The sequence below is a fragment of the Excalfactoria chinensis genome, chromosome 12 (genome assembly GCF_039878825.1).
Source record: "Excalfactoria chinensis isolate bCotChi1 chromosome 12, bCotChi1.hap2, whole genome shotgun sequence".
NCBI classification, from domain to species: domain Eukaryota; kingdom Metazoa; phylum Chordata; class Aves; order Galliformes; family Phasianidae; genus Excalfactoria; species Excalfactoria chinensis.
Genome location: NC_092836.1, coordinates 269227 through 296385, shown reverse-complemented (window position 1 = coordinate 296385; position 27159 = coordinate 269227). Strand labels below are relative to the sequence as shown.

At 43.5% G+C, this 27159-nt stretch overlaps 1 protein-coding gene across 6 annotated transcripts in view; it reads right to left on the bottom strand.

Annotated features, from left to right (window-relative positions):
• The window catches only part of TMCC1 (transmembrane and coiled-coil domain family 1), a 77386-nt gene that overhangs the window by 39230 nt on the left and 10997 nt on the right, over positions 1-27159 (bottom strand). For 2 of the 6 annotated variants that reach the window (XM_072347206.1, XM_072347208.1), the window contains 2 exons: positions 26525-26581; positions 23121-23829 (listed from right to left, as the gene is read on the bottom strand). The exons of 1 other annotated variant lie outside the window; for it this stretch is intronic. In XM_072347206.1, coding sequence (XP_072203307.1) covers positions 23121-23663 — 543 coding nt within the window. In that variant the 5' untranslated portion in view covers positions 23664-23829; positions 26525-26581. Of the gene's footprint in view, positions 1-11489; positions 11641-23120; positions 23830-26524; positions 26582-27159 lie in introns of those variants that run through there. 3 more of the 6 variants (XM_072347207.1, XM_072347213.1, XM_072347212.1) reach the window with 3 other exon arrangements.

Here is a 27159-nt window from a genome sequence, read left to right as displayed (position 1 = left end):
TCAAACAAATGACGAAAAGCACTGAGCTGGTGCTTAAGCAAAATTTGCCACTACAGGAATTATTTCATTTTGCTCACAATTGTTTCCACAGTTCGTCACTGTTTTTTTGGTAGAACGTCCCCAGTTAACACAGTGGTTAAAGCAGAGCATTTTGCACGGACCCAGCTCAATTTGACTGACATTTAAGAGTTACAAGAGGACAGCTGAAATCAAACAGCACAATCCACCACTGGCACTATCTCCTTTTCCAGCTGTGTAAACTCAGGCACCATTTACAACAGGGAGCCATGAATGGACACGCAGCAGCGTGCAACAAAGACACCACTGCACAGCCCCAAGTCCTGCCCTCTCTTCTTCAGAAACCTGGCCTCCAAGGGGACAATATGGCTTTCCTGAAAGCACTGAGTTGTTCTTTGCTTCTTTGGCGGAGTTTCTCTGCACATTTTTAATGAAACCATCATTGATTAGCTGAAGACAGCTCAGCTTTGCTGTAAGACAACAAGGCGCACACGCAGAAGACAGTCAAAAGCCATGCATGAAATACCCTCACAGAAGCAACTCTGCTCAATAACTGCAGAAGAGCACCTCATGTTATAAATGCAAACAAGTTCTGCACCAGCAGAAACAATTTGGGTTAAAATATCTCCTGAGCTTGAATAACTAGGAGGTGCTTCTCCAAGTCATAAAAAGGATCTAATGCAGTATAACATCCTTTCTACACAATGTGACATAAAAACTGTTCCCTAATTTTGTAGCAATGAAATCAATGAAGTTTACAGCACAGCAAGCCTTCAGTTGAAATGCTACCAAGGCTGCCAAGGTATCACCATCATTCACTACACACTAACTACTTAATCACTCAGGTAATTATCCCCTGGAACAGAGCAGTGCTTTCATCTAGAAATCAGGCTTACTCTGAAGGAAGCAAAAGAAATTCTAGAGGCAATCCTCAATAACCTGAAACATGACCAGAGCGACACGGAGGAGATGGTGACCGATGAAAGAAAAGCACACCCACAGTTAAGAGCTACCTGCAAAAGGCATCATCTGCAGCCACACAGACCCTGCACATTGTGCACACTATTTCTCTTTTTGAGAATCAAGTCAAGTTTTTCTTTGCAAATCTTCTTAACATTTAATCACTATTGAGGCAAATGGCGGAAAACTAACCAGAACATACATGAAATACTGAGCAGCTGTTTTCTTACACCGCAGATTTCTACAGAGAACACTACAAACAGACATGCACTGCTGCACTGTAAACACTAGCTCCTACTCCCTCCTATCCCAGTCATGTTTTTCAGTATATGAGGGAACTAAGGGCTCTATATCTTCCTTAAAACCCATTCATAATCAGAACTCTCTTCCTCAAATTCTCTCAGTTCAGTAGGATCTGAGAGCCACAGCATTAAATCAACTGCTATTTTCAAACAAAGTTCAAGTCCTGAAATGAGAACAAGTATCTTAAAAGACTTATCTGTGCCAAAGCTGTTAACTGCGGATGTGGAGTTATGAAGGATGCATAGGAGATGTATTGAGAATAAAAAGCAAACAGACACACATACACAGAACTTTTTTTTTTTTTTTTTTAAAATAACCGCAGGAATTGCTGAACACTGCAGCAAGTTCTGCAGAAATGCCATTCCTGGAGCCAGTCAGACCCAGCTGGACATTGCTGGGCAGCCTGCTGAGCTGCTTTGGCTTGGATCACACAACCAGGGGTACTCCAGTGGTCTCTTCCAATTTCAATGATTCTGTGATTCCATAATTTTTGGAATGTTTTTTAAATTCTTCAGTATACATAATTTTGGATCTACTGTCAAATGAAACCAGACATAAAATCACAGAATTACCCAGATTGGAAAAGACCTCAAAGATCATCAAGTCCAAACACAGCGTAACTGTAGTACCCTAACTCTAACAACCCTCTGCTAAATCATATCTCTGAGCACCACATCCAAACTCTTAAACACATCCAGGGATGGCGATTCAACCACCTCCCTGGGGAGTCTATTCCAGTGTTTAACTACCCTTTCTGTAAAGAAGTGTTTCCTAACACCCAACCTAAACTTACCTTGGCGCAACTTGAGGCCATTTCCCCTCGTCCTTTCACTTGTCACCAGTGAGAAGAGACTTGCCCCACTCCCACTGTAAACACCTTTCAGATACTGGAAGAGGGAGATAAGGTCTCCCCTCAGCCTCCTTTTCCCCAGACTAAACAGCCCCAGCTTCCTTAGCCTCTCTTCATAGGGCTGATTCTCCAAGCCCTTCACAAGCTTCATTGCCCTTCTCTGGACCTGCCCCAGTACCTCCATGCCTTTTTTGTACTGAGTTGCCCCAAACTGAACACAGCACTCGAGGTGAGGCCTCACCAATGCCGAGTACAGGGCCGGATGACTTCCCTAGTCCTGCTCACCACACCATTCCTGATACAAGCCAGGATGCCATTGGCCTTCTTGGCCACCTGGGCACACTGCTGGCTCATATTCAGCCGACTGTCCATCAGCACACCAAGGTCCCTTTCCGTCTGGGAGCTTTCCAGCCACACCTCCCCAAGCCTGTAGGGTTGCCTGGGGTTGTTGCGACCAAAATGCAGGACCAGACACTTGGTTCTATTGAAACTCAACATCAAATCATCATTTATCAAGGAGGAATCATACACCTTACAAAAATAATGCCTATGCAATATTATTTACTGTGAAGCAGTCTTACCAAGCTGAAGCAAATGATGTAAACTGACATCAGATTAGAGGGCGGTATGAATCAGCTCCTTGTGGAGCAGCTTATGACATTCAATTGTACAGCAACATTTCAGTTGTAGAGAACAGATACTATCTCATCTGCACTGCTACCTTGTCTCTGGAGGAGACATTAAATGACTGCTCAAGTAGGAATGGCAGAATCACAGCTGGCTGCTGCTGTTCTGCCATTCCATTTGAGTACCCCTCTGCTGCTATGTATCACATGGCAACAAAACAACAGAATGCTGGAGAAAAGTCTGACCTCTACTGCCAACCCACCACCAACTGCCACTTACTCTGTGGCCAACATCAAAACATAGGAGGCATTATTTTTGGAGCAGCCCTCATAAAATTCCCCTTTAACTTGCTAAAAACATTAATTACAGAACACTAATAAACAATTCAAAAAGACCAAAAGTCAGATTTTAGAAGGCCAGACCAACAAAACATCATAAAAATAACACTACCACAAGCAGATAGCTGGATGGCTCTTGAGCAACGTGTACCACCAGAACTGTACACCAGATGAAATACAGCAAGAATGGAGGGATGGAATGTGGAAACAGGTTGAACAGTCAGGCTTAACACACCCAAACCAGCAAAATAAAACCATGGTAAGTAAAGTCCAAGTAATGAAAAGCTGTACAAATTTCACCAATTGTTCACCACATGCCTGACTGGTGAGAGCTTCTTGGCTTCCACCCCAGACTGTGGGAGTGCAGCTGAGCTGGCACCTCGGGCATCCCTTCCACTTAAGTTTCCCCCAGGCTCCTTAACCATGCATTTTCTGTGCAACAGGAGGGCTGTTCCTCAATAAAGCAAGCAGCCGGGACTCTGCACCCAAGCACCAGCTGGGGCCCACAGTGCCAGCACAGAGAGCCTCCCCACACCCAGGGCCCTGTTGGTAACCCAACGCCAAACAGCTGTCAGCAAGAACCTGATCCCAGCTCCAGAGCATCCAGACTGCACAGTGAGTTATACCAGCAATGCAGTAACAACACGGACACACAGTCAATGTCAGCAAAAGAGGACTTACAAACTGTCCACTCAGTCACAGAGTGAAAGCTTCTTTAATTAAAACCATTTACAGCAGCATTAAAACATACCCCATTACTCTATTTTCACCTACGTATACATTTTAACCAAGATCACACATAAAGTTTAAAAGCAAAACCAACCAAGCAGCCTACAAGCCATCAGCTGAGCAATGGCAGAGCTCTGCTCAGGAGAACAGCAGACAGCATGTCTAATCCTAAGAACTACCATGTAAACCCAACAGAATAAAGAATAAATTACTTTAAAGTCAAATTTTCATAGAAGAATGTAACATTCTCAGATTGTTAGTGATTCTAATTATGAAGTTTCTAAATGTAAAATCTCTCTCTTTAAACATTTTAGATAAGATTTATTACCGACAAATAGGAAAACAACAGAATCGGAAGATGAAATACCTGTCTGAGTGGCATGAGGCTCTGTTAAATACTAGCTGGAATACGTAACCAAACAGCACCACAAAAGTAACAGTGCCACAAAATACTGCTATGGGACAGACAAGGCACAGTGAGCTTCTGGGATGGAGACAATGATGGAAAGTAAGGAAATAAATCTCTCAAAAGCAAATAACAATGCTAATTGGTTAGTCCTCCTCTGGAAGGCAGCTGTGATCAACAGCCACAGAGAAAAATACAGCCAGAGAAGGGAAGGAGGCTATGGAAGAGTTATGACAGTGTGCTATCATGGTGGATAGTTAAGAATTCTTATTTAGTCTCTCTTCACCCATTCATCCAACATTTGTTTGTGAGTGAAGCAGTACATAAGACTCAGCTGATGAGGAAACTGCCATGGCTCTCTCTGCAGTCAGTAGAGGAGCTGAAGTGCAGGACAGCAGCAGCACGAGCAGCAGTTGACCCATTCCAAGAGAACAGTCACGAACAGCAACTTCATGACATTTAGAGTGTGTTCTTCAGGTGCAAATTCATGGCGGCTGAGAACATTTCTTAAGATAGCAAGGAGAACCAAATGCTGCAGAAAACTATTTGTAGTATGACCCTATCACAGGAGAAAGGCAGGGCCGGGCTGCCTGCAAACAGCCGTCCTTTGGCTTTCACACTCATACTATGGATCTACAACAATTCCATCAATTTGAATATATTTTTTTACTTACTCAAGGTATATTTATTTTGTCAGGCAAAAAGATCCTGAAATAGCACAATTTCAGTTTAACTAAAGGCTCTCCAGTGACATCTGGAGTAAGCTCCCCAGTCTACATGTCTGAGCAGCAGCACTGCGTTCCACGCCCACTGAGGGAACGAGAAGCTCTAAATGCCTGTAATCTTAGGTTGAATGTTTCAGATACATGAAAGACAGAATCTCCTCCGCACACAATCACTTTGCATCATTTACCATTTTAGGGGAGTGGCTGTGCTCTTGCTGGGTTTGCAATCTAATGTGCTAATCTAACACTGTAGAATCTTGAAGACCATATTTTTTGTGTGTCTTTTTGCTTGTTACATGCTAACCTGTTTAATATCCTACCTTCTTTTTGTCGGGCAAAAAACCTCAGAGAATTCTGATAGCAATACTAAATATACCTATTTGTTCCTTTCAAATGACAACAGCTCATCTCAGAGCCATGGTCCCGTATTGCTTCCAGCAACCAAAGGGTTGCAATGCCAAAACTTGAAGAGAAAACTTGGCTCCTTAAAATTTATATTTTGCTATTCAGTGCGTCAAGATTCATTAAAAATGGACTTAAGCATGTTTTCGGTTAATTTGGTTGCTAAAAATCAATACAGTTTAAACTCTTAAGTCCATTATTATTATTCCCCTTCCAGTTATGGTTCTTTTTTTATTTTTATTTTTTTTATTTTTTATTTTTAAACAAGACATGTTCAATCACTTTCAACAGAGAGACAGAGGGACAGGGATGGAAAAACAGTGAGTGGGACATACCACAAAGCAGGAAGAAAACTGCCAACCTTACCTGGTATCAAGATAGATTAACACTACAAGACATTTTCCTGAAGTTCAAACACAAAGTGCAGCTATCAATGTACAGGTGGGTGCCACAGCCTCATATTCCCCTGCTAAAAAATTCCTTTGCATTATTTATAGGCTAAAGTCTAAAAAGAATTTTAAAAATCCTGTATCTGAATGTTACTGTACTCCCACACTGCGGACAGGGATCATGTATGACCCATGTAAGACCCTTCTGTTTCAAAGCTCCAGACTGTTTCCATTGGCTGCATTAACATTAACTGTGGTACTGAAGTGGATTTGCCTGTTCCTGGATTACAGTCATTCAAAAGTCACTTGACGTACATACTGCCTTCAAAGAGAAGACTTCTTCAGAAGCCACATGGCAAAGAGGGTACAGGCAAAGAACACTGGAGAACTCATGTTTAACAGTCAAGGCATTGCTGAGCAAAGGCACTTGAACACAAAATGAAATTGATTACATTTCTCTCCACCCTTGGAAATGGAGAGGGGGCTAGATTTGTCTAAATGTTATGAATACAGAACCTCCATCAGACTATGTCTGAGTCATAGTCATATTCACTTGTGGTTCCATGGGAGCATGAAAACAAGTTACAGCCAATATGAAGCTTCTTAGCTGGACACCATTTGGAAGAAAAGCAGAAGAAGGAAGAAGGGAGGAGTTGGGCTGGTCTTCAAGGTGGCAAAACAAAGGCCTGCAAATTACAGCTGTTCAGGATCATGAGGTACTGAACCTGTGAGTTGCAGTTTCAGTTTATAGCTTCAGACAAATCTATTTTCCAGCTAACCACTGACCTACTCCAACAACCCCATGGCAGGTCCAGTATGCTCAGGAGGTTGTAATAGTTAATTTCTGTTGGCAGACAGTACACGTGACTACATAATGCCTACCCACACTGTGTTTCTGCTAGGCCCCTTCTGGCTTCTTTACCATGCCATTTTCTTGTACACCCTCCCTGAATACTCCTTCATGCACAGAACAGCAAGCATGGGCTGCCTGCTTTCTCTCTGTACAATCAGTGCAGAGGCAGGGGAGAGACCATGTTTGCTTATAGCTGTGCCTTGCAGAATTGGCCTGCCAGCAATCATATCCAGCCTCACTGTGTCCTGCATGACCTGCAGTGCAGCATGGAGCAGGCTGGGCACAGGTCCTGGTGCACAGCACCACCGAGCCCACATTGTGGCACAAGCCAGGCACAGGCCTGGCACGCAGTGCTGCCATCATCTCACCTGCCCTACCCACACACAGAAGTACTGACACCTGCCAGCAGACCCCAGCCCAGCGAGGTGCAGTGCACATGGCAGCCTTGCTCCACTCAGACCATGCTCCTGCTATTACACTTAGCCCCAATGTCTAAGACCTTCTTCCAGTGACAAAAGTTTTTCCATCCTTTCTGAAAAGGACCATCCTATGGACTTTTATCATCACCTGCCATACGCAAAATGGAAAGACCTACAAAACAAGAGCAAATTCTCTGCCTCTGAAGAAACTCTAGCTGAGTAAGCAGTCAAATGGTTTAACACAGGAAACTCAAGAGGGACAGGCAATCACTTCAGCTTTCAGAACTCCTGAAAACCCCTAATGGTAACTTGTTCAGAACAAAGATGCCAACACCTTTAATGCTTCCTTTGACCTTTGCTGCTAGGAAATTCCAATTGCTATTGCTACCCAGCTCCACGCAAGCACCCATTAAAAAATGTGATTCTATTCCTGCAAAGCAGACAGCCAAGAGCTGTGGAATTTCATTATCAAAAGGAACTATGCATTTATGCAAGCTGCAAGCCATCCACAGGCTGCATTTACAGCCTTTAACACTGTAAGCATATTTGGTAATAAGCCAACACATGCAATTTATCTGGCACGTATATAGGTAATTCTTCGGATTATCTTAATACTTCTTTCATGAAGAGAAAGCTCTATTCCCACCTCTAACATCTCTGCACATATAAGCTTACAACCCCTATTAATTACCAGCATCAGGATGTGGGAAGAAACTTCAAGTCTGGCTTATTTTTGCACTGCTGTAGAATTAACAAGGCCATCATACTGAGCCTGGACAACCACCTCACAAAACCTGTTACTCCTGCTTCCTCAATCAGAAGGCTAGAAGCTCATTTTCCTTTTCTGATGCAAGTAATCTTTGCAACATCTCCCCACATGTTTCTAGGAGCAAGATGATGCAGTGGAAGCTCATTCTCTTCTTGAAGGCCCGATTTCACCCAGAAAAGTTCATGGCTATTTCTTCTTGTTGCCAGTACTCTTTCCACACCCTCATGGCCATCAGTGCTTGGAGATGTATTTATATCCCATGATCTTTCAGTTGTGTTCAGCCAAGCATTCTGTCCAGTAAACCTTGAGGAGCACCTGTGTGAGAGCAGATTCAAAGCTAAATAATGGGCTGAGTAATGCACCACCATCCTCCAACTGGCCTGTCTACACAAGGGAAGTCAGAACAGCCAGCACAACTCAACCAACCTTTCTACTGGGAGCATCAGGAAAATTCTGAACACCTGTCCCAGCATTTACAACAAGAAGCAAATCCCCTGCCAGGCACAGGGCAGTGCTCACAGCACTTACAATGCAGTACATTGGGAACAGACTTGCAGCACACCAGAGAACTGCCAACTCAAACACTCCAGCCTTTGGAGAAACTGATGGGACTTCCTTCAGGGATTCAAGTGAACATCCTGCAGCTCAAGTAAGAGTATCCACACTTACTCTGACACAATCCATTGAAATTCCTCTCCCATAAACAAACTCAATCCACACAGTGCAAACACAGTACAGGCAGCATGTGCAATAAGCCCATTTACTATGAGCAAAAGAGTTCTGTCTACAGCTTTTAAAAAACATTATCATGTGAGTTAAATGAATTAATATGAATGCAAAGTCATTGCAGCTCACAAAAACTACCTTTTATTTTTTGGTCCTTCTCTTTCTTTACATTGAGCCTGGTCTGTGCCAGTGCTGTCCACATCTGTGTGGAGTTCTGATTATCTGGCTCACCCTCAAAGCTTTCCTGGGAAAGCAGGCCTTTAAAAGTAAGAGTAAGCATTTTAACTTAGAAGATTGAACTGTATTTAAAGGAGCTTTATTTGCATTATTTTACTTCCATAAACTCAGTTCTAACATCCAGAAGAAAATCAGCTTAGTGAAAGACGTATACAATTTTGTACAGTCATTCCAAGAGCAAAGGAATCCCCCAACTAAACCATAACACAGAAGTGGCCCTTCTCGAGGGTTTGAGTAACAGCAGCCAGAGAACCTCCATGGGTTTCTAACAGTACAGAATGGAGAGTGGAACCAAAATACTTGGAAAACACTTCAGATACTGAGGGTGAAGAAATGAAACATAAAAAAGACAAGATGAACAATCTTAGTTTGTACTGAGAAAGACATTTGTTGAACCGAGCTGAAAGTCATCGAGTACTTGGCCTTAAGTCTTAGCAATAAAGGTGCAGTAACGCGTGGCTCTGGCTTTTAACAGTTACAGATGTTTAAGCCGGCAAATTAACACAGCAACCATGCATTCACACACAAACACCAAATGCAGACTTGGCCGACGTGAAATAAGTAACACTTGAAGGTCTGCATTAAACTTTCTGAAATTGCTGATATCTATGGGTTCTCAAACGCAAACACTCCTGAAGTCACTGTAAAGTTAAATGCTTATGCAGCTCTCCCCAGAACAGTGCTTCAAAAATTGACAGCTATTACATAAGTAAGAGGTGTATTAACCCCACTCACAGAAGGAACACAGAGACTCGGAGAGCTTACAGTATTCGGTCAAAGCTCTGCAGTGCAAACAGTCATTCTGAAAAACGAAACCAGCTATCTGAGGCCAAACTGTATCACTGAGTCCTATGTGAACTTCTCTCCTATGTGAAGTTCTACACTTCATTAGCTGAAGTTTTGTGCTGAGCAGTAGCAGCACTTTTCAGCTTGTAGCTCTCAAATCTGCATAGTCACATTTCATTTGAAACCTCCATCACTGAAGACTACTAGAAGCTAGAATTCTGACTTTGCAGCTGCATTACGCATTTAATGATGTACTTACTCAGCAGCAGGTGCTCCAACTTTTATACAGACATTTGTCAACTCCAAAATATAAATAAGCAACCAAGAAGGAGTCAAGATTTTCACATCAGGTATTAGGTGGTCTAACAGTCCACAGCATTTTGCTGATAAACAGATAAGCAAAATTCTCCATCTTTTCTTACATTTCACATCGAAAAACAGCTGAGTGCTTTATAATGCCATTTGCTACCTCCACCCAAAGCCTCCAGCACAAACTAACCTTCCCATTCCCACCCTAAATAACTGAGGAGGCAAGAGGACACAGTTCTCATCCCAGTGACAAATCCGGGCAAACAATCTGTTTTGACTTTTTCTTCGTATACTGTGCTTTTTGCTTTGCTAAGTACAAAGACTGAGCACAACTGACATCACGTGAATTGTTGCACAATTCCCTATGCCAGAAAAGCAAATCTGAGTTTTGATTCTTCTCCTCCAGTTCATTATACTTCAGAACCTGCGCATCATTTACAAATCAAGCTAAGTAGGCTTATCTTGAAGTAAGCTTAAAGGAGAATTGGTACAACTAGAGTGAAGTCGATGTAATATACAACCAAGGAGAGCAAACTACAAGCTATACAGTTCTCCTATAGTAAAAATCTGTGTAAACATCTTCCCAAATCCCACCGCGTGCATCAGATAAAACAGAATTAAAATGGAGCTATCCAAAAGAGTTCATTTAAAAGTATTTGCGATGTAAGCAGAAGTATGCATGAGGGTCATTGCTGACCAGACTTTCCCCTCAGAAGGAACACGGCTCTGCCTGCAGGCCCAGCTCCTGGCAGGGACAGCGGAAACCACTCAAAGAGCAGAGTTACCCTTTCCATGCTACTTTGACACCATTCTGCTCCACTTCTCCAAGACGAGGAGATGCAGAGAAACAGAAACAAACAAGATACAGACTTAGTGCAGAACCGTATCCGCCCCCAAGGCGTTCTGGAGGACGTGCACTTTGACCTACATCAAATGCCAGTAACAGTACTTCAAATTTTTGACGAACACATTTTAAAACACGTATTGTGGGGGAAACCAAGTTCCAACAGCACATCAAAGCGGCCCGGCACTTCGGAGCGCAGCCAGCACCGCTGTTCACACACAGCGCGGCGCGGGGCTGAGCAGCCGGGCTGGGAGCAGGGCCGTGCCAGGGGCTCTGCGGGGCGGGATCCCCCCGGGACCGCGCACAGCCTCGTTTTTTTCACTGACCGACAGCTTTTCCCAAACGTTCTTCCAACTAAACGCCCGGGGCCGATCCGGTGACAGACCTGCACAGCTGCACGCGGTAACTGCTCCACGAGCCGTTCGGAGCGCCGCCTTTGTTCTCGGCGCTGCCCAGCAGTGCAGCGGAGCCGCTCCGCCCCCGCGCCGCTCCCGCAGGTGTGCCGCGGGACGGCCCTTCCAGCCCCGCGCTGCCGGCAGCGTCCAGAACGCGCCTGAGGAGCGGCAGCGGCACGCCGGCACAGCTGTTAACTATACGCTGCTTTTCCGTACGTCGCCTTTCTCCAGCGCTGAGACGATACCGGCAAGGAAGCCGCAGCCTCCCTCGAGCCCTGCAGCGCCGCACCCGCGAGCCCCGCCCGAGGTCCCACCCAGCCTTTGTGTCTGCGTGCGGCGAACAAAAGGCAGCGGTGCCCCCACCCCCCCGCGGAGGTTGACTCGCGAGAGCGGCCGGGACCCACCTTGGAGAGCTGCCGCCGGAGGCTGAAGCGCTGCACCATGGTCCGGGCCGGGCGGCTCCTGAGGGGGCGCGCAGCGGGGGGGACACGCCCGCAGCCCCAGCAGCCGGGCACCCCCGCCCTCAGCGCTCGGGGCGCTCCATCGCCGGCAGCCCCCGAGGAGGGCGGGGCGCGACGCGCTCGCACCGCTCGGCGCCTGCACTGGAGCCGGCCCCGCCCACGCGCTCCGGCCCCGCCCCGCCCGCGGCGGATTGCCGGCAGCCCGCGGCAGGAGCACGCCGCAGCCGCGGAGCGCCGCCGCTCCCGTAGCGCCGTCCGCAGGAGCGGCCTCGCGCGGCGCGGTCACCCTGAGCTCCGCACCGGGACCGACCGAGGGGCTCTGCCGGCCGCGGCCCCGCAGCGCTGTCCCGGAACGGACGGGCGGCCCCGCGTTCTCGGAGCCGGGGAGCGGAGCGGTACGAGCGCGGCTGCGCAGAATCCTGGCCGCGTGGCGGTGCTCTGCTGCGCGTGGGACGCGGCCTGAACTACTCGGGGCTGCGGAAGGACGAAGCTCCGGCCCTGCGCTAACGCGGGCTACAAGAGTCTCGAGGGAAACGCCGCTGACCGGGCCGGGATCCACCACCGCCTCGCCCGCCCGTCCCTCCCTCCGCACGTTCCAGCGCGCCAGGTTTAATTCTTCCATGCGAATGCATGCAGAGGACAGCTGCTGCAATCACCACCAAACACCACTTCTCGGTTCGCACCACAAATATGTACCCAGGTATTCGTCCAGCCATCCTGGTAAGAATGGGTTCTGGATCCTTAACTTTCTCATTTTTCCCTTCCAGTATTCTGAATGAAGGACGTAGCACGATCTTCAAGCAGAAGAAGGGATTACAGAGCTCTGTCCCCCCTGTCCGCAGGGCTGCACGGCCAGCAGACCATTGTGAGAAGGAGCAGAGAGAAACAAAAGGCACAAACACAATGAAGGCCTCAAAACGTCTGGAAATGAGTCAATTTCTTACGTAGCCCTGTCTCAGCATTTTCAGTTCAGGCTTGGTAGGATTTTATTTCCAAACCTTTTTGGAATTGCCTTCTGCCTACAATTTTACTCTCATTTCCTCCTGTTGCTTCAACTCAGAGCTGCTGTGTACTCTGCTCTGAATGTCAGAAGATCCCCTGTGACACTCCCACACGGAGCACCCATGACACAACTTCTTCACAATGACCCACTGAAGCAAAAAGTTAATGTTTAAAGGGAAAGCACCAAGAAGGTCTGAACAGAAAAATGATGATTCTGAAAACTTTACATTAGAGAAGCTAACAGGAATGCTATCCTACTTCTTATATACATTAAACATATTTAAGAAGCTTAAAAAATACATTCCTTCTCATCATCTACACCTTAAACACTTCTAGTGTGTGCCCCAGTGGCGCAGCGGTAGAATTGCCGCTTGCAACACCGGAGGCCCGGGTTCAAATCCCCCCTGTGGCGCAAGTGGTAGAAGTGCTGCTCTGCTACACAGAGGGCTCGAATCCCAGGAGTTGGACTCGATGATCTCTAAGGTCCCTTCCAACTCGCACGATACTGTAATACTGTGGTAGTGTACGAATGCTACCACAGCAGAAGAAACTGCTTTGAAGGATGATCTATGTGATCTCAGATAGAGCTGCATCCTCATTTCCTTTCTGCTAACCTGCTCTCCACTATTAAGTGTAAACACATCTAACTGTATCCTCGGTGTTCCCTCTGAAAACTTACACATCAGGTACATTTTCTTCCACTGTAACTCAAATGTAGACACAGAATTGCTCCATGATCCCAGAAGGGAGGGCTCCTTTTATCATTACATTTAAATGGCTATAGCATAAATCCCTTCATTGTATAGAATTGCACAAAGTTACCTTCTGATTAACTCTAGACTACAATCAAATCTACTGGTGTTCAGAAATGGCTCCCAATACCTGGGGTAAGAGCACATCCCAACTGAGTTTGGGCTGTGTCAGGTAGAGAGGGATCATCCCGTACTGCACTGCTCACCAGCACTCTCCTCAAACCCTAGCCTCAATGGGAAGGAAACCACAAGGATCCCATGCCATGCTCCAGCTATGCTGGATCAAGGGCCCAGGACCCTGTGCCATGCCTGTCAGTTGGAGGAAGTTGCACACAGTTCACACAAAATTACTCTCCACAGTACATACTGGGAAAAGACACTTTGCTCTCATGCATTGCTGCATAGCTGTGCAGAAGAACAGGGGTAATTTAGGTCAGCATATTTGCCTTACTAAGGTAAAATGTCAACAGTTGGCCTGAAAGGTAGAGACAGAGGAGAGTTGGGCCATGAAGGGCTATGAGAAGGGTCAGCATGGTTCTCTATATAGATCTCAAAGGAAGGGTTAGAAAAAGGGGCTTACTTTATAACTGCCACCCAGAATTAACATCTAAAGATGTGTACCTGAGCACTGAGAACCCCAGATGTTGTATCAGAGCATGATTTGGTTGCACTCTGCCCTGTCATTACTAACTTGGAGGTTTCACAATAGAGAAATGTTCTGTACCGACAAAGTGTTCCCTCCCACAACATCAGGTCCTTTTTGGAATGTTCTCTCTTTCCGGAAATACACAGTGTATCACCCAGTTACCAGGCCCTGATTTTATTACAGTCTCATAATGCGGACAGCAAACGCTGCCAGGAATGGAACACCAGGAACCTCCTCACGCCAGAGGACCACAGAGCAGCACCACAGGCATCCCACACCCACAACTGCACCACTCCATGCCGATCTGTGCTGACCTCGCTCTGCTGTTTGACTTCATGCAGAAGCAAGCTGCACATCATTTAATTCTTAGCACAGGACATCCATAACTGAGCAGTCTCTTTGTCAGGGAGCTTGACACATGCTTATTGGTGGAAATCAGGGCTGTTCAACTCTGCTTTCCAGCATTCGTGTGACAACATCCTTCTCCCATGGTTGAAGTTTTTTATCTGTGCTTAAAGATGCACTTGGTACTTGGAAAGTGGAAAAAGTCGGGCATGATGTTATATTTACGCTATGTATACAAAGTCTCCAATGTTGTTTACCAACATGATTGTTTATAGTACAAAATATATCCTGTAACTATTATTTTTAAGTGCTCAGTTACTTTTTTAATATGCCTTTCACTGAGATCCCCTCCATTTTACTTACATATCAAATTAATGGATTTCAGTATGTTCTCTTTAATTTTTTGCATTTTGTAAGGTCAGCAGAAACATTATAGATAGAAACAAAATCAGTACTTCATTAACAAAGCAAGGAGGGAGGCTCCTGATGGATGGATTGTAAGGAAGGACCTGCTGGAGGACCCAGAACATTTGGAAGGTAGCAATGTCACCTACTTAGAAGAACACATTCTCCAGATTACTCCTTTCTGTTTATAAATATTTCTAAATAATTTTAAAGACACTTATGCATTCTACATTTGTTGCTGTCAGTCTCTGGTTTTCTGCACACAACAGTGCATGAATTGCTCCAGAAAATAATAATAATAATAATAATAATAATGGATTCAAGAAAGGTGCTTAAATGTATGTATTTTTAAAGTTAAGCTTCTTTTGCATTATTTCCATTTTGCAGAAAATACTCGGTTTCAGCACTGCATGAGGATGATTCTCAGACTCTGTGAGGACAGTATCCCCTTTTTCTGAAAGCCAATTCCATAGCATGAACCAATTCATTTCAGGATGGATGGCATGAAAAACCATTTCTATACGGATGTTCTGAAAAGTCAGAGCTCCCTCTATCGACTGAGACTGCAGGAAGGACATTTGTCCTGCGTACAGGAAAAGGTACAGAGGCACTGTCAGTAATTACTTATCTGCAACTGTACCAAACCATTTAAGTATTGTTTACTGTTAAAGCTTTCCACATATGAAAATCACTAAAGAATCCTGGCATAAAGATTGACATCCCCATACAAAAAAAACTCAAATAGCAACACAAAAATAACGAAGAATACAGAAAAAGTAAACAACTGAGCAGAAAATAGGAACCTGCTCTGCTTTTCTCACTGTTGTGGCATTCCAGATCAACGGATGCAGCTTCTTCAATTAAAATTTCTTTGTTTCACTCACAAACACTGCTAATTCAGATCTCCTTGCCTGCCTCATTGGATGTCATTCTGCTCTGGTAAGGGCAACTGTCCTGCACACCTTCAGTGTTGATAGAAATTGGGGCACTCCAGAAGTAACATCTCCTACTTATTTCCACAGAAACTACAGCAGCTACAGAGAGCACAATAGCACTGCTGGATAGAGCACATGCTCAGATATAGAATGCTATTTTCCAACACAAATACCATCATTAGTTGTGTGTTTTTTACTCATGATGAACAAGAGGTTGCATGCCACACATGACTGCTGGCACTGTTGGCACTGCTGAATTGCAGCACCCAGCCCTCACTGTGCTCACAGCCACTGCTTGCTCCCCATATGTGATCAGTGTCAATGAATGCACACAAGATGCTCCTGGCTGATCAGCATGGGCTGAGGAAAAGGGTCAGAAGCTACTAACTGTGCATATAATAGCTTTACTGGTATTACTCATTTTTATTTTCTGTAACAAATCTGGACCAATGACAATTAGACTCTTCAGATGTCAGTTATACTAAAACTAATTTCCTGGCTCTCCTGTATTTTAGTGTCCTTCTACTTTGTCCATAAAGAAGACTTTGAGCACAAGCAGTGTTTCACAAAGGTGACGGCCATCAGGCAGAGAAAGGCAGTGCCTGGCACAACATGGTCATTCAAAGCAATTAAGCAACTGAAAATCAATTTCTGTGCCTGTAAAACAAACCTCAGCCTATTCTTGACCTATCACTCTGCCATTACACCACTACACAATCTGCTGTTATCTTATCTTGTTACAAGATGCAAACAATGCAACACTATCCCTGCACAAAGCAACAACACTGTGTTGTGGCCCTTCTGCTGGAGCAGGAGAGCAGTGGTCACTGGCAGGGGCTCAAGCTGTGTTAGCACATACTACACACAGCTACTGAACTGCATCTTTTGGAAGTTCAGATCTGTAGCTCCAGCTATTTGCAGCATTACCTTTCCTGAGACTGAAGCGAGCCTGATGCCCCTCACACACCAACCTGCCCAGATTTCTGTGGTACATCACTGCTGACTATGCATATGCTCCTATTCACAGTGAAGAAAAGTTCCTCCTCCTCATTATAATCCAAGCCAACTCCACACGATCTGTGCTGTTAAAACACATGATTTGGCTGCAGGTACTGCAAGTTAATATCAATAAATTATTTCCAGAAGGGCTCATGACTAACCTCATCTCTTATATGACAAAAATTATTTTTAACATAAAAGTGGTGCTTTGGGGGTAAAACTACAAAATGTTTTATTCAGAATACATTATGGTAAAATTCCAAAAACATTTAACATCTACAGGGACTGAATGGGAGAGCAAACATTACCATGTGCTGCAAAGAATACTGCTTATTATTTCGTGAGATGTGTGACAGCCTAAAGCAGTCTTTTACAGACAGCCCAAGTAATGCTTCCATGTGATGTTAAGGATACACAAAGGTGCTGCATCATTACAGGTGGCTGTTCCAGAAGCCATTAATATGCCACCAGAGAGCCTGTTTGGAAAAAGGTCATTAGAAAGTACCTAAGAAAAGCAGGTTACTGTTAGTGGCCTTTATCTGCCCACTGCCATCTACATTTGCTGCTGGGCACGACAGAATAGCCTGTCTACGTGCTCTCTGCAGCCCACCTTTGGGAACTGATGCTGGTAAGGTTCCAACACAGAGAGCAACTTCCCACCAAAGTACAGCTGCTACCTTTTTAGCTCTGGAACTTTAGCACTGTTTTGTTTGTTCTTGTCCTGTAACTCCTTGCCCCACAAAAGCTCAGTGAAACCCAGGCAGTCTCACACCACCATTTCTAAGCCACCAAAGTCCTGATTTCACATCTCAGTGGACTGCTTTTACCAAAAAAATTGGGACACACACACCCCAGTATTCATTATTCTCGAGTACCAGACAAACGTGAGTTAATGCTCATAACATCAATATAAGCCCCGACAGTTCTCAGGGGATTAGCAAAACAAACAAGAAATAAAGATTCTTCTCTCCAAAACTTAGCAGTGTCCACATACGAAGCATGGGGAGATAAATAATACGGAGCAACCAAAAAAACCCAAACCCTCCTGGGTTAAAAAAACAATATTTTGAAGAGATTAACCTCCTAAGCTTCCTGGCAGCATATCTAGTGGGGGGGTCACGATGAGGTTATAGCACAAAAAAGGAAGCATAGGTGTAGATCATCAGGAGACAGATGAAAGCTGACCTGCTGCACAAAACAGACACGCTGGAGAAAGTTCTGAGAAAGGAAGAATGAGGCCTAACAAGTCTTTGGTACTCTGGATCTGGAGCGACACACAGGACTTAAACTACAGATACAAAAACTATAAAATGGTTTCCAGTATAAGAACAAAGACCAGCTCATACAGTTATAACAAAGAGTTTGAGGGGAAAATGTGGAGATGAGGAACATGGTAACAGAAATAACAGCTGTGAAAGGCAGTGATTAGGGGAACACAGCAGAAAATACTGCCACATCTGATAAGGTTGGTGTTTTTTGTTGTTTTTTTTTCCCCCCTCTTGCTAAAAACTTTGATGCAGAACTCACACATATGGGCAGGTATGAGAAACTTTTTCCCTACAAGGGGACCCTGAAGGGCATGTCCAGAAATGCAGGTTCTGCCACCTGCTTCAGGTGTGACAAGTCTCATCTTTTAACAGCTGCCCCACAACAGCCCAGTCTCAGTTTCTAAGTACAAATGGATATCTTATTAAAAAAACAACTTAATTTTCACTTCTGCCACTTACCTCATTAGCACAGCCATACTGATGAAGGTAAGTAGATGTTTTTTCCCCCTTTCTCCAAATTATCGCTGGTACAGCACCCAGTGTTAAAAATTAAGTATAACAGTAGGCTCAACTGCACAACGAAATGAATCACAAACATTATGCTCAGAACACCACCTCTGTAGGCAGAGCAGAGCACATACTTAAACCATGGTGCAGTGTAACTTCACACAGAAGGATGAAGTGTGAAACGTTGGGATGACTCTGCAAGTACAGAAGGTACGGAAATAGTCTGAATGTGCATAACAGCTCTTCAGCTTCAGTAGTAAACTCCAGGCAGAAGTACTTGGGCTGCTGCCCATCTATGCTTCACATATATATTTGCAACAGGTAAGGCTCCTGCCATGTGAATGAGTGTTGACAAATTCAGAGCAGCTTGCAAAAGCTTTTACACACACCTAACAAAATATAATTGAAAGCCAATTTCTCAGCAAGCCATGTCCACTGACCTTCTGTCTTCACGTGTACCAAAATCTTTTGCAGTCATGGGCAAATGGTTTCATAACCAGACACTACGCAGCATTACTTAGTAACTACAGAGTACTGTAGCGAAAAAATGCATTGCCCCTTATTTCAAACTGCAGTGTGCAACACCGCAATAATGAAACCGCTACAAGAGAATAAAATGACCATTAGTTCTTCTAGATGACAGGATCTAAACACTGGGAAGAAAAGAAAAAGAGAAGGAAAAGCACAGCAGGAATTTCTGCTAGAATAGCAGCACCAAGCACGGTGCAGGGATGAGTGCTTGGGCAGCAGGAAGAGGCAGGGCTCAAAGCAGCCCTGTACAGATAGCCACCGTGCATCTGATGGGGGCAGAAAAGCTTCACAACAAACGGCAGCCACGGGCTGCAGAGCACAACAGGCAGTGAGTGGGTGCTGGCAGTTCAGCTGAGGACAGAAGGCATTCAGCAGAAAAAAAAGAGAATAACATTGCTTGACTGCAATTCTCACATTACACATTTTTGTCACTATTAAATCACAGTATTTTCACTGAATACATTGTTTCTTTGTCCTTGTGAGTTGTACAGTCCCTACAGAACTGATACATTCACAACAGATGGGTGCTGAAATTCAGTATTTTTCAGATTACACTTGGATTTATAAAATTTTAAAGAATTTCAAAGCAAAGAATGACAGCCTGCTGACATTCACATACCTTCGCTGCCACCCAACAAACAAGAAAGCAAAATTGGTGGTGCCTTATTTTTTAAAGATTTTTTTGAAAGATGGAGATCACACAGAAGGTAACTTGGCAGTCATGAGAAAGTTAATATGAAATGAGAGCAAGGACAGATTTGCTGCTTACACAATCAATACAGGAAAGAGCAGAACCCACTGGTCCAGGGTACCTTCCCCACAAACACCAAGTATTATTTAACATGTATTTTAAAGAACTTACTTGTATTTGTGAAATAATGCAGGTTCAAATGGGTGAAATACTTTCACCATTTCCCTGATGTAACACTGTGTTAAAACTTCATCTTTCGTAACTTAAAGACAGTGTTTAAGGGCTGAGTTCATGCTTAACACAACTTGTGTTCCATTTAAGTCCACTGCAACAGTTCCAGATGTTACCTATCCCTTTACTGACCCCATCTGAACTGTGAGGTAACTGCTTTTGCAATGCAAGTTGCTAAACACCCTTTATCAACTGATCATTTGAACTGTGTGGTAACTAGTTTTGCAATACAAGTTGCTAAACAAAAAGTTATTAACTGAATGCTATGATAGCTTCTCAAATGCCAAACACACTGATGCCTCTTATAAGACTGATTGGCTGAGCTACGCTTTCCTGATTTCAGTGAATCATAAAATGAGAAACCATATCAGTGATTTTACCAAGAGAAAGAGTCAGCTTAAAAACAGTTCCTGAAGTAGGAGCCACAGGCCCTTGCTGAGCCAACACCTGGCTTTCTTCAGAAGAGTTCTAAGTGCAGCCAGCTGAACTGAAGGTCAGCATGTGTGAAGGTGTGTGAAGGGCTGACACATACATGCACACCTCAACTTCAGCATGACCAACCCTCCAGGGCTGCTTAACACTTCGAGTCCCAGTCGTTTCTGCACTTTGCCTATCACAACTGTATTTTGTCTATCATTAAACTTTTCTAGTCATTTATTTTCACTCCCTTCTAGTCTTTCCTGACTTTGAGGCACTATCTGGAGTACTAGATGACCTTTAGGGACCCCTCCACCCCAAGCCATTCTATGATATTATACCAAAAACTGATAAAACCATGCATGTCACAGCTAGGCAGCTGACACTTAGATAATTCACTGATTTTACTTATTGATAAAGATGTAATAAGCCCACAGATTAAATGTCAACATCACTCAGCAGACGATCTCCCAGCCTGAAAATTTCTGCTGCCATGGACACTCATAATGGACATCCATGGAAAATAAAACCGAGCAACTCTGAAGGTCTACACTGCTCACAGGCTCCAACAGGCATGGTTTTTACTACAGCATTTTTCTAAGATATTAGATGCTGTATGGCATCAGTGCCTGAGATAGGAACCACAGACACAGCTCCACACTACCAGCATGGTTTCCTTGGTCATTTACAGCCAGTAAGTAAGTAAAAACAATTTTCACCAGTTCTTGCTTGTTTTGGTATTTTCCACACCGCAGAAAGCCACTGTGTGGAATCCACAGCAATTGTTTTGTTGGTTTCTTTTTTTTTTTTACTACTATCTTCAGAGCACCTGTTTCCATCATCATCCTTAGAACCAGATGTTTCTTCAGACAATACTCAACTTTGGTCATAACTGAAGCTGGTTAAACGTAGATTGACAACTTACACACACATCCATCTTTAGTAAAGTTATAAGAATTTCAGGACAAGGGTGGGGAAATGATGTATTTGAGATGATTCCCCCCAGAGCTTTTTATTTAAAAGAATCGCACTGCACAGAAGCGCAATTGCAGAATGCCACATAGGGTGAGCACTGGGTAACCTAGTTGCATTTCAAACTGAATACTGTTAAATAGCCAGATGTTGAAGACCGATATTTACCTTGCACTTTTACATGCGTAAGTGCAAAACCGGAATGCACACTGTCTCAGCTTGAGTCCGTGTTCAAGCATGCCAGATCTCTGAAGTAAACTGAATCTTGTATGACTAGAAGTCTTTACTGTTAGCTTACCTAGGAAAAGCTCATGACCAAGCAATGCCATTGCTTTGGCTATGGCTTGTATCTGATTCTTTTAAAAAAGTTTCTTGCCCTCATTTTAAGTCTTTTTCTTTTTGTTCCTGCTCACTCTTTTCTTTCCCAATTCTACATGGGCCAACACAGACACTAAAATTACTAAAACATCAAAACTAAGAGACATATCATCAAATGCTGTTGGCGCTCCTGAAGGGTTTGTTATGATTTTATCTTAAAGTCCACTTATATTTTTCAGGATGAGTGTTAGGCAGCAATCCCAAATTAGAGAAGTGGAAGAGGTCATCTCAGGTTAAGGGCAGAGCGTGAGGTAGGAAGTCTGAAAGCGGCAGATAAACTTTGGATGATGAGATAAACAGGGGCTATGTTAAATGCATCAACTTCATATCCATGGCCTTCCACAGCCTCATGGCAAAAGTTTCTCACACTGCACACATATCACAGAGATTGCAAGTACCTCTACAAAAGGAAAATGTGAGTACTTTTGGAACAGCCACTATCTCCTGCATGTACACAGAGGACATCACAGCTGTCATTTTCTTGCAACAGTGCTTTGTAAGTAAGCAAGCTATATTTAAAACCAAGTATATCAGATCTAACTGAGCCAAGTTTTTAACCCGACAAACCAAAGACAGCCTGCCATGCTTCATAACTCAAGTTGCCAGATTTGGATACAAACTTGGAAAATTGTTGGCTCTCCTCAAAGGTCACCTGAAACAAAGGTCATGAGTCCAATCACAATGAAAAAGAGCTTGCAAGCAAATAAACCTGAAACTAGTACAACTAGTTCTTTTTCACATGGTTCAGCTGCAAAGTTAACCAGTTCTAGAAGAGCATCCACTTTTCCCAAATACATTACTAGTTCTACTCTTTTAATTGCTGTCAGAACAGAAATCTCAAATAAAGGTAGACTCTCAATGCTCCTTCCAAGAGGAATTTTTACGCAACTAATAGATCACAATGATAAACCACAACTGAAGATCTTGAAAGCACTTCAATTACATGGACTGAAGAAACATGAAGACAAATACTATTTCTTGATATCATCAGTAAACCGATACACATAACTCTGCAAGAACAAGTCACAGAACAGGGACTGTCATTTTGGCAAAGGCCCATTTCAGCACAGTAGTAGGGCCGACTGAAATCAGATTTGGCCAGCCTGGCATTGCAGCTTGGTTACCTACTGCAGCCACCATTCCCAGAGCCTCTCAACAAACAGGAATTCTTTATTAAAGGAAATAGCTGCAAACAAGGACTACTCCGGCTGCTGTTCTTCCCATCATTCCTTGCTTGTCTGCGATGCACCATCAGACCGACTTAACATGCTACAGAAGTAGTCCTCATTTCAGCGATTAAATTGGCCACCTGCCATGTGAGAAAATGACTAATGCTTGCATCCTTTAAGCTCTTTGTTTCATATTACAAAAAAATTTTGAACACAGTAGCATTAGCGTTTGCTGAAAGAAACTTGCTTTTAAAAACAAGATTCAAAAGTCTTATGAAAACACACAAGGAGATGATAAATACCAAAGGTAAATCTGAATAACTTACTGCTGCTGAGGCCTCTTCTCCACCTACACAGACAGAAGAAGCAATCTCAGTCACAGACAAGTTTGTGGGAGCATCTGTAGTGGATGATGATCTGGGACGACCTGATTGCATATCTTGGGCAGACCTCCTGTTGATCTGTGGACTTCCTTTGGGAGGATCCATCTTGCCCCGCCTGCTGTGCAGGCTTGTCCCTCTCTTCATTTTAGGTGGCACTCTGATCTGCTGAAGCACTCGGTTCAGAGCTGTAGGGTGGGTGGAGACACCATCAATTTCAGCACAGGTGCTTTGGCTTTCCAAATCCACGTCAGACTCCAGATCAGCCTGAACTTGCTGAATATCATGTGGAGAAACTGATGACCTCCTGCGCTGATGCTGGAAAAGGTGCTTCAAACCTTGACCAATCACATTAATGTTCTCCAAAGCATTATGGGTTATTTTGGATAATTTTTGCTCTGATTCATGTTGTTTTTTGGTCTCTTGATCTTGGTATTTGCCTCCAGGATCAGGGTCATCGCACAACTGTTCACTGCCAGAGGGCTCCATTGATGACAACCAACAGGTTAATTTGACTATTCGTACATAAACATGTCCCCTGTCTTTAAAAGGCTTGTGTTTGTTTTAAAAATGCCAAGATTGTCAGCCAATTAGGTGTGCAATTGCTTCAAGAGTGACTACACATGCAGCTGTGCCACGGTGATCTCATGCTTATCTAATGTTAAACAAAAGAGCCATTATTACACATCCATGCAGAAACTAGTGGGTTAAAAAAAAAAACAACAATGTACAAAACATGCCATTAACAAAACAAATGTATCAGTTTTCCAAGCATCCCTCAATCCTGGCATTAGTTGCATCTAAGGCTGTGTGCAGAAACCAAAGGTTGTATGAGACAACTCATTTATTGCCTAGGGGGAGAAGCATAGCACAAAGTGAAGCAATAAAGGCTTTTTTTCTTTCAAACAAGCAAAAAAAAAAAAAGAAAGTGGGGAAGAAGGAAGGGAAAAACAAGTTGCTTCTTTTGCCCACAGTAGCATCTAGCAGAATATGAAGTTACACTTCAATAGAACACGTTAAACTTTTTGGCAGAATTAATTTTGTTCCTTACCAAATAAACACGCTTCAATCATCACATCTGTCCTGCCTACCTGATTTTCCTGCAGAATGCTTAACTCCACAGTATTTGATAAATGCAAGAAGGCAGAACATTTCCAAATCAGTTAACCATTTATCTCCAAGCAGTAAGAAATGCCTTATTACTGCCAGCATCTATTGACTGCACTAGAAACTAGACAGGAAAGTCAAGCAAGGACAGGCAAGTGAAATGGGCATAGTCTTGTCCATAAAGATCAGAGAAAACAGAAACTCCTTTTTAGATGAAGATGACAGAACCCATCTGAAAAGGCAGAGAGCAACACCATGGCATGTAGCCCAGCCTCTACCACAGGGAAAACACACAGGTTTTCTGCAGAAGATATCGACCTCCCCTCCCCACATCAGCAGAGCTCAGAAAACAGTTGGTTACACTACTGTGCAACTGAGAACTTACGTAACACACTGTTGGAAAAGTACAGCAAGGAATGAGGAAGGAAAGAAGGACACAATATCTGAGTTTCACATTAGCACAATGAGATCACATGCTAAGAAGCCGATCATTGTTTTCTTGCAGGAAAACACTTTGATTAGGCTTCTATATAAATATAGAAACCAGATCACAGAAGTCTATCTCAATCTTGGCAGAAGGCAGCCTGTGCTTTAAAAACCATTTCATTTGAAATGCAGTGTATGTCTGGGACTTGAGAATATCCGTTTGTATTCTGAAGCAGCTGCAGAAATACACTGCATTGAGGTTACAACTGCAGAGCCCTCAATTTTGTACTTCTGAAACCCGACACAGTGGCTTAGAACAGATGTTCCAAGATGCTTTCTAAACTGGCACCCAAAAACATCCAACTCCCTTCTGGGTTTTTTTCTTTTTTTCCCCAAAAGGTCACTGCGTTAAGCTGGAGGTGAGATGAAATTCAGTACTTATGGAAGCAAACCACTGGAATCTTACAGTATTTTAGCTGAGTACTTCATAACAATGTTAAAAGCACCAAGTTAAAATATATTATCATCTTCATCAATAACCCATTTAAAGGCAAAGCAATGAGCATCACCTCAGAAAAAAATAAAAATATTTACCCATGTTCAGATAGGAATCGTGGCAGAATCCAAAGATAAGACAACCAATCTTTTACTTTTACATACATAATGTTTTAAGTGGTTAGTATCATAGATGGATTTTTAAGCTCTTTCTTAACATTACTTCTACTTCTTTTTTCTAATGTAACTGTTTCTCATGAAGTTGAATCACACATCCCTATTAATTTGTTTTGAGAAAAAAAGGCAAAACTGATTTTTCTCATTACCCAGCAGACAGAACAAAACTCAATGGCTAAAAAACATGAGTCCCAGAATTACTTTCTGTATGAAATGCAGCCTTGACAGCTGACCTATAACTGCCTCTTCCACTTTAGCTAACTCCCTTGGCGTTCATTTTTCAGTTAGGTCTTACGGAAGAGCTGCAGTTCAGAACAGAAAAGTCCAATATATTCCTCACCCATCATTTTTACTGTCTACCACACGCTTTCTATGCAGATTACCACTGGCAATACTGTTGATCTAAAACAGTATCACCTCCATCTAACTGAAGTTCCATGCATTCATCAGCTGCTAGAAACCATCAACTGCTCCAGTTATTCCTGTTTCAATTTACAAACTCACCTGAAACAAATGAGCCCAGTTAGTTCACAAACATGTCACTGCCATGCCTGTGTGTTCTGTGAATGATTGCTGACTTTACACTGACTTATAATTCAAAATGCTCCTATAGAAGCTTCATGGTCATCTGCTCACATTTCTGTGTGGCAAATCCACTGTGAGTCTGAACAGAGCTTTTCAAACAGCATTTCTGGTACGAAGATCCTTAGATCTACTTATCTGTACTAGTATCTAACTTTGCAGAGAAAAACATTTGTTTTACTCATAAATGAGAAGAACTGTGAATCAGCAGAATAAATTAGCATGTCTATTTGCTATAACATTCAAGTTTTCTGCTTGCTTTCGACTCATAACAACCCTTAAGCTCTCTATTTGAGGGAGGAAAAGCATTGCCTTCAGGCTGAAGGCTCAGGAACACATTTCTCATCTGTATGAGAATACAGTACACCAGGGACAAAGTTATTGGTTCTATATCCACAGTCACACCGAGTAGATCATATAACATGATTCCCTCCCAGAACATGGCTGTACAGTCTCTCATTTGTGCAGTTATTTCACAGCAGCAGTGAGAAACAAAGCAGTTGAAAAGGCGAAACTGGTAAAAACAATATGAGATAACTATAAATATATAAACTAATACTTGCCTCCATCACTTGCCCTTTAGCATGGCTGACATACAGCAGTCCCTCCACTGAACAAAACTGCAAAAAGAAATTGGATATGAGATGCAATTCTTGAAAATGGGAGGAAAGATGTACACAAAGTAAGCATGGTTCCAACTTTCATCTATATGTGCATGTATATATATATATGTATATATATATAAATGTAACTGTGTTTGGAAGCTGAGCTGTTTAAAACTCTTTCAACTAACTGAAGGGATAGCAGTATAACTGAAGTTAAAACCAGTTCTCGGGAAGGCACATTTTCTCTGAGGATTTCTGGCCTCTGTCAGGGCTGGAAGCAAGCTGGACTTCAGGGCAAAGCCTCCAAGACTCATCTGCACCCATTTCACTTTCCCCTCCTTTTAAGTCACCCAGATGCTCTGGGCACGGGTCAGAAAGGTTGCTCTTGTTCATTTCGAGTTCAGCCAGCAGGACACAGAGCTGAGAGCACTTTGAAACACAAGTGCCTTTCACGTGCTGCACAAGGAATCTTGTGTAAGTGCTCTGTAACCCAGGCTGAACTGCTGCTGCGCCTCACAGCAATCTGCTAGGAGGCAAACACCAAGCAACACCCACTGCAGCAGCACCTGTGCACCATTCCTTCAGAACAGACC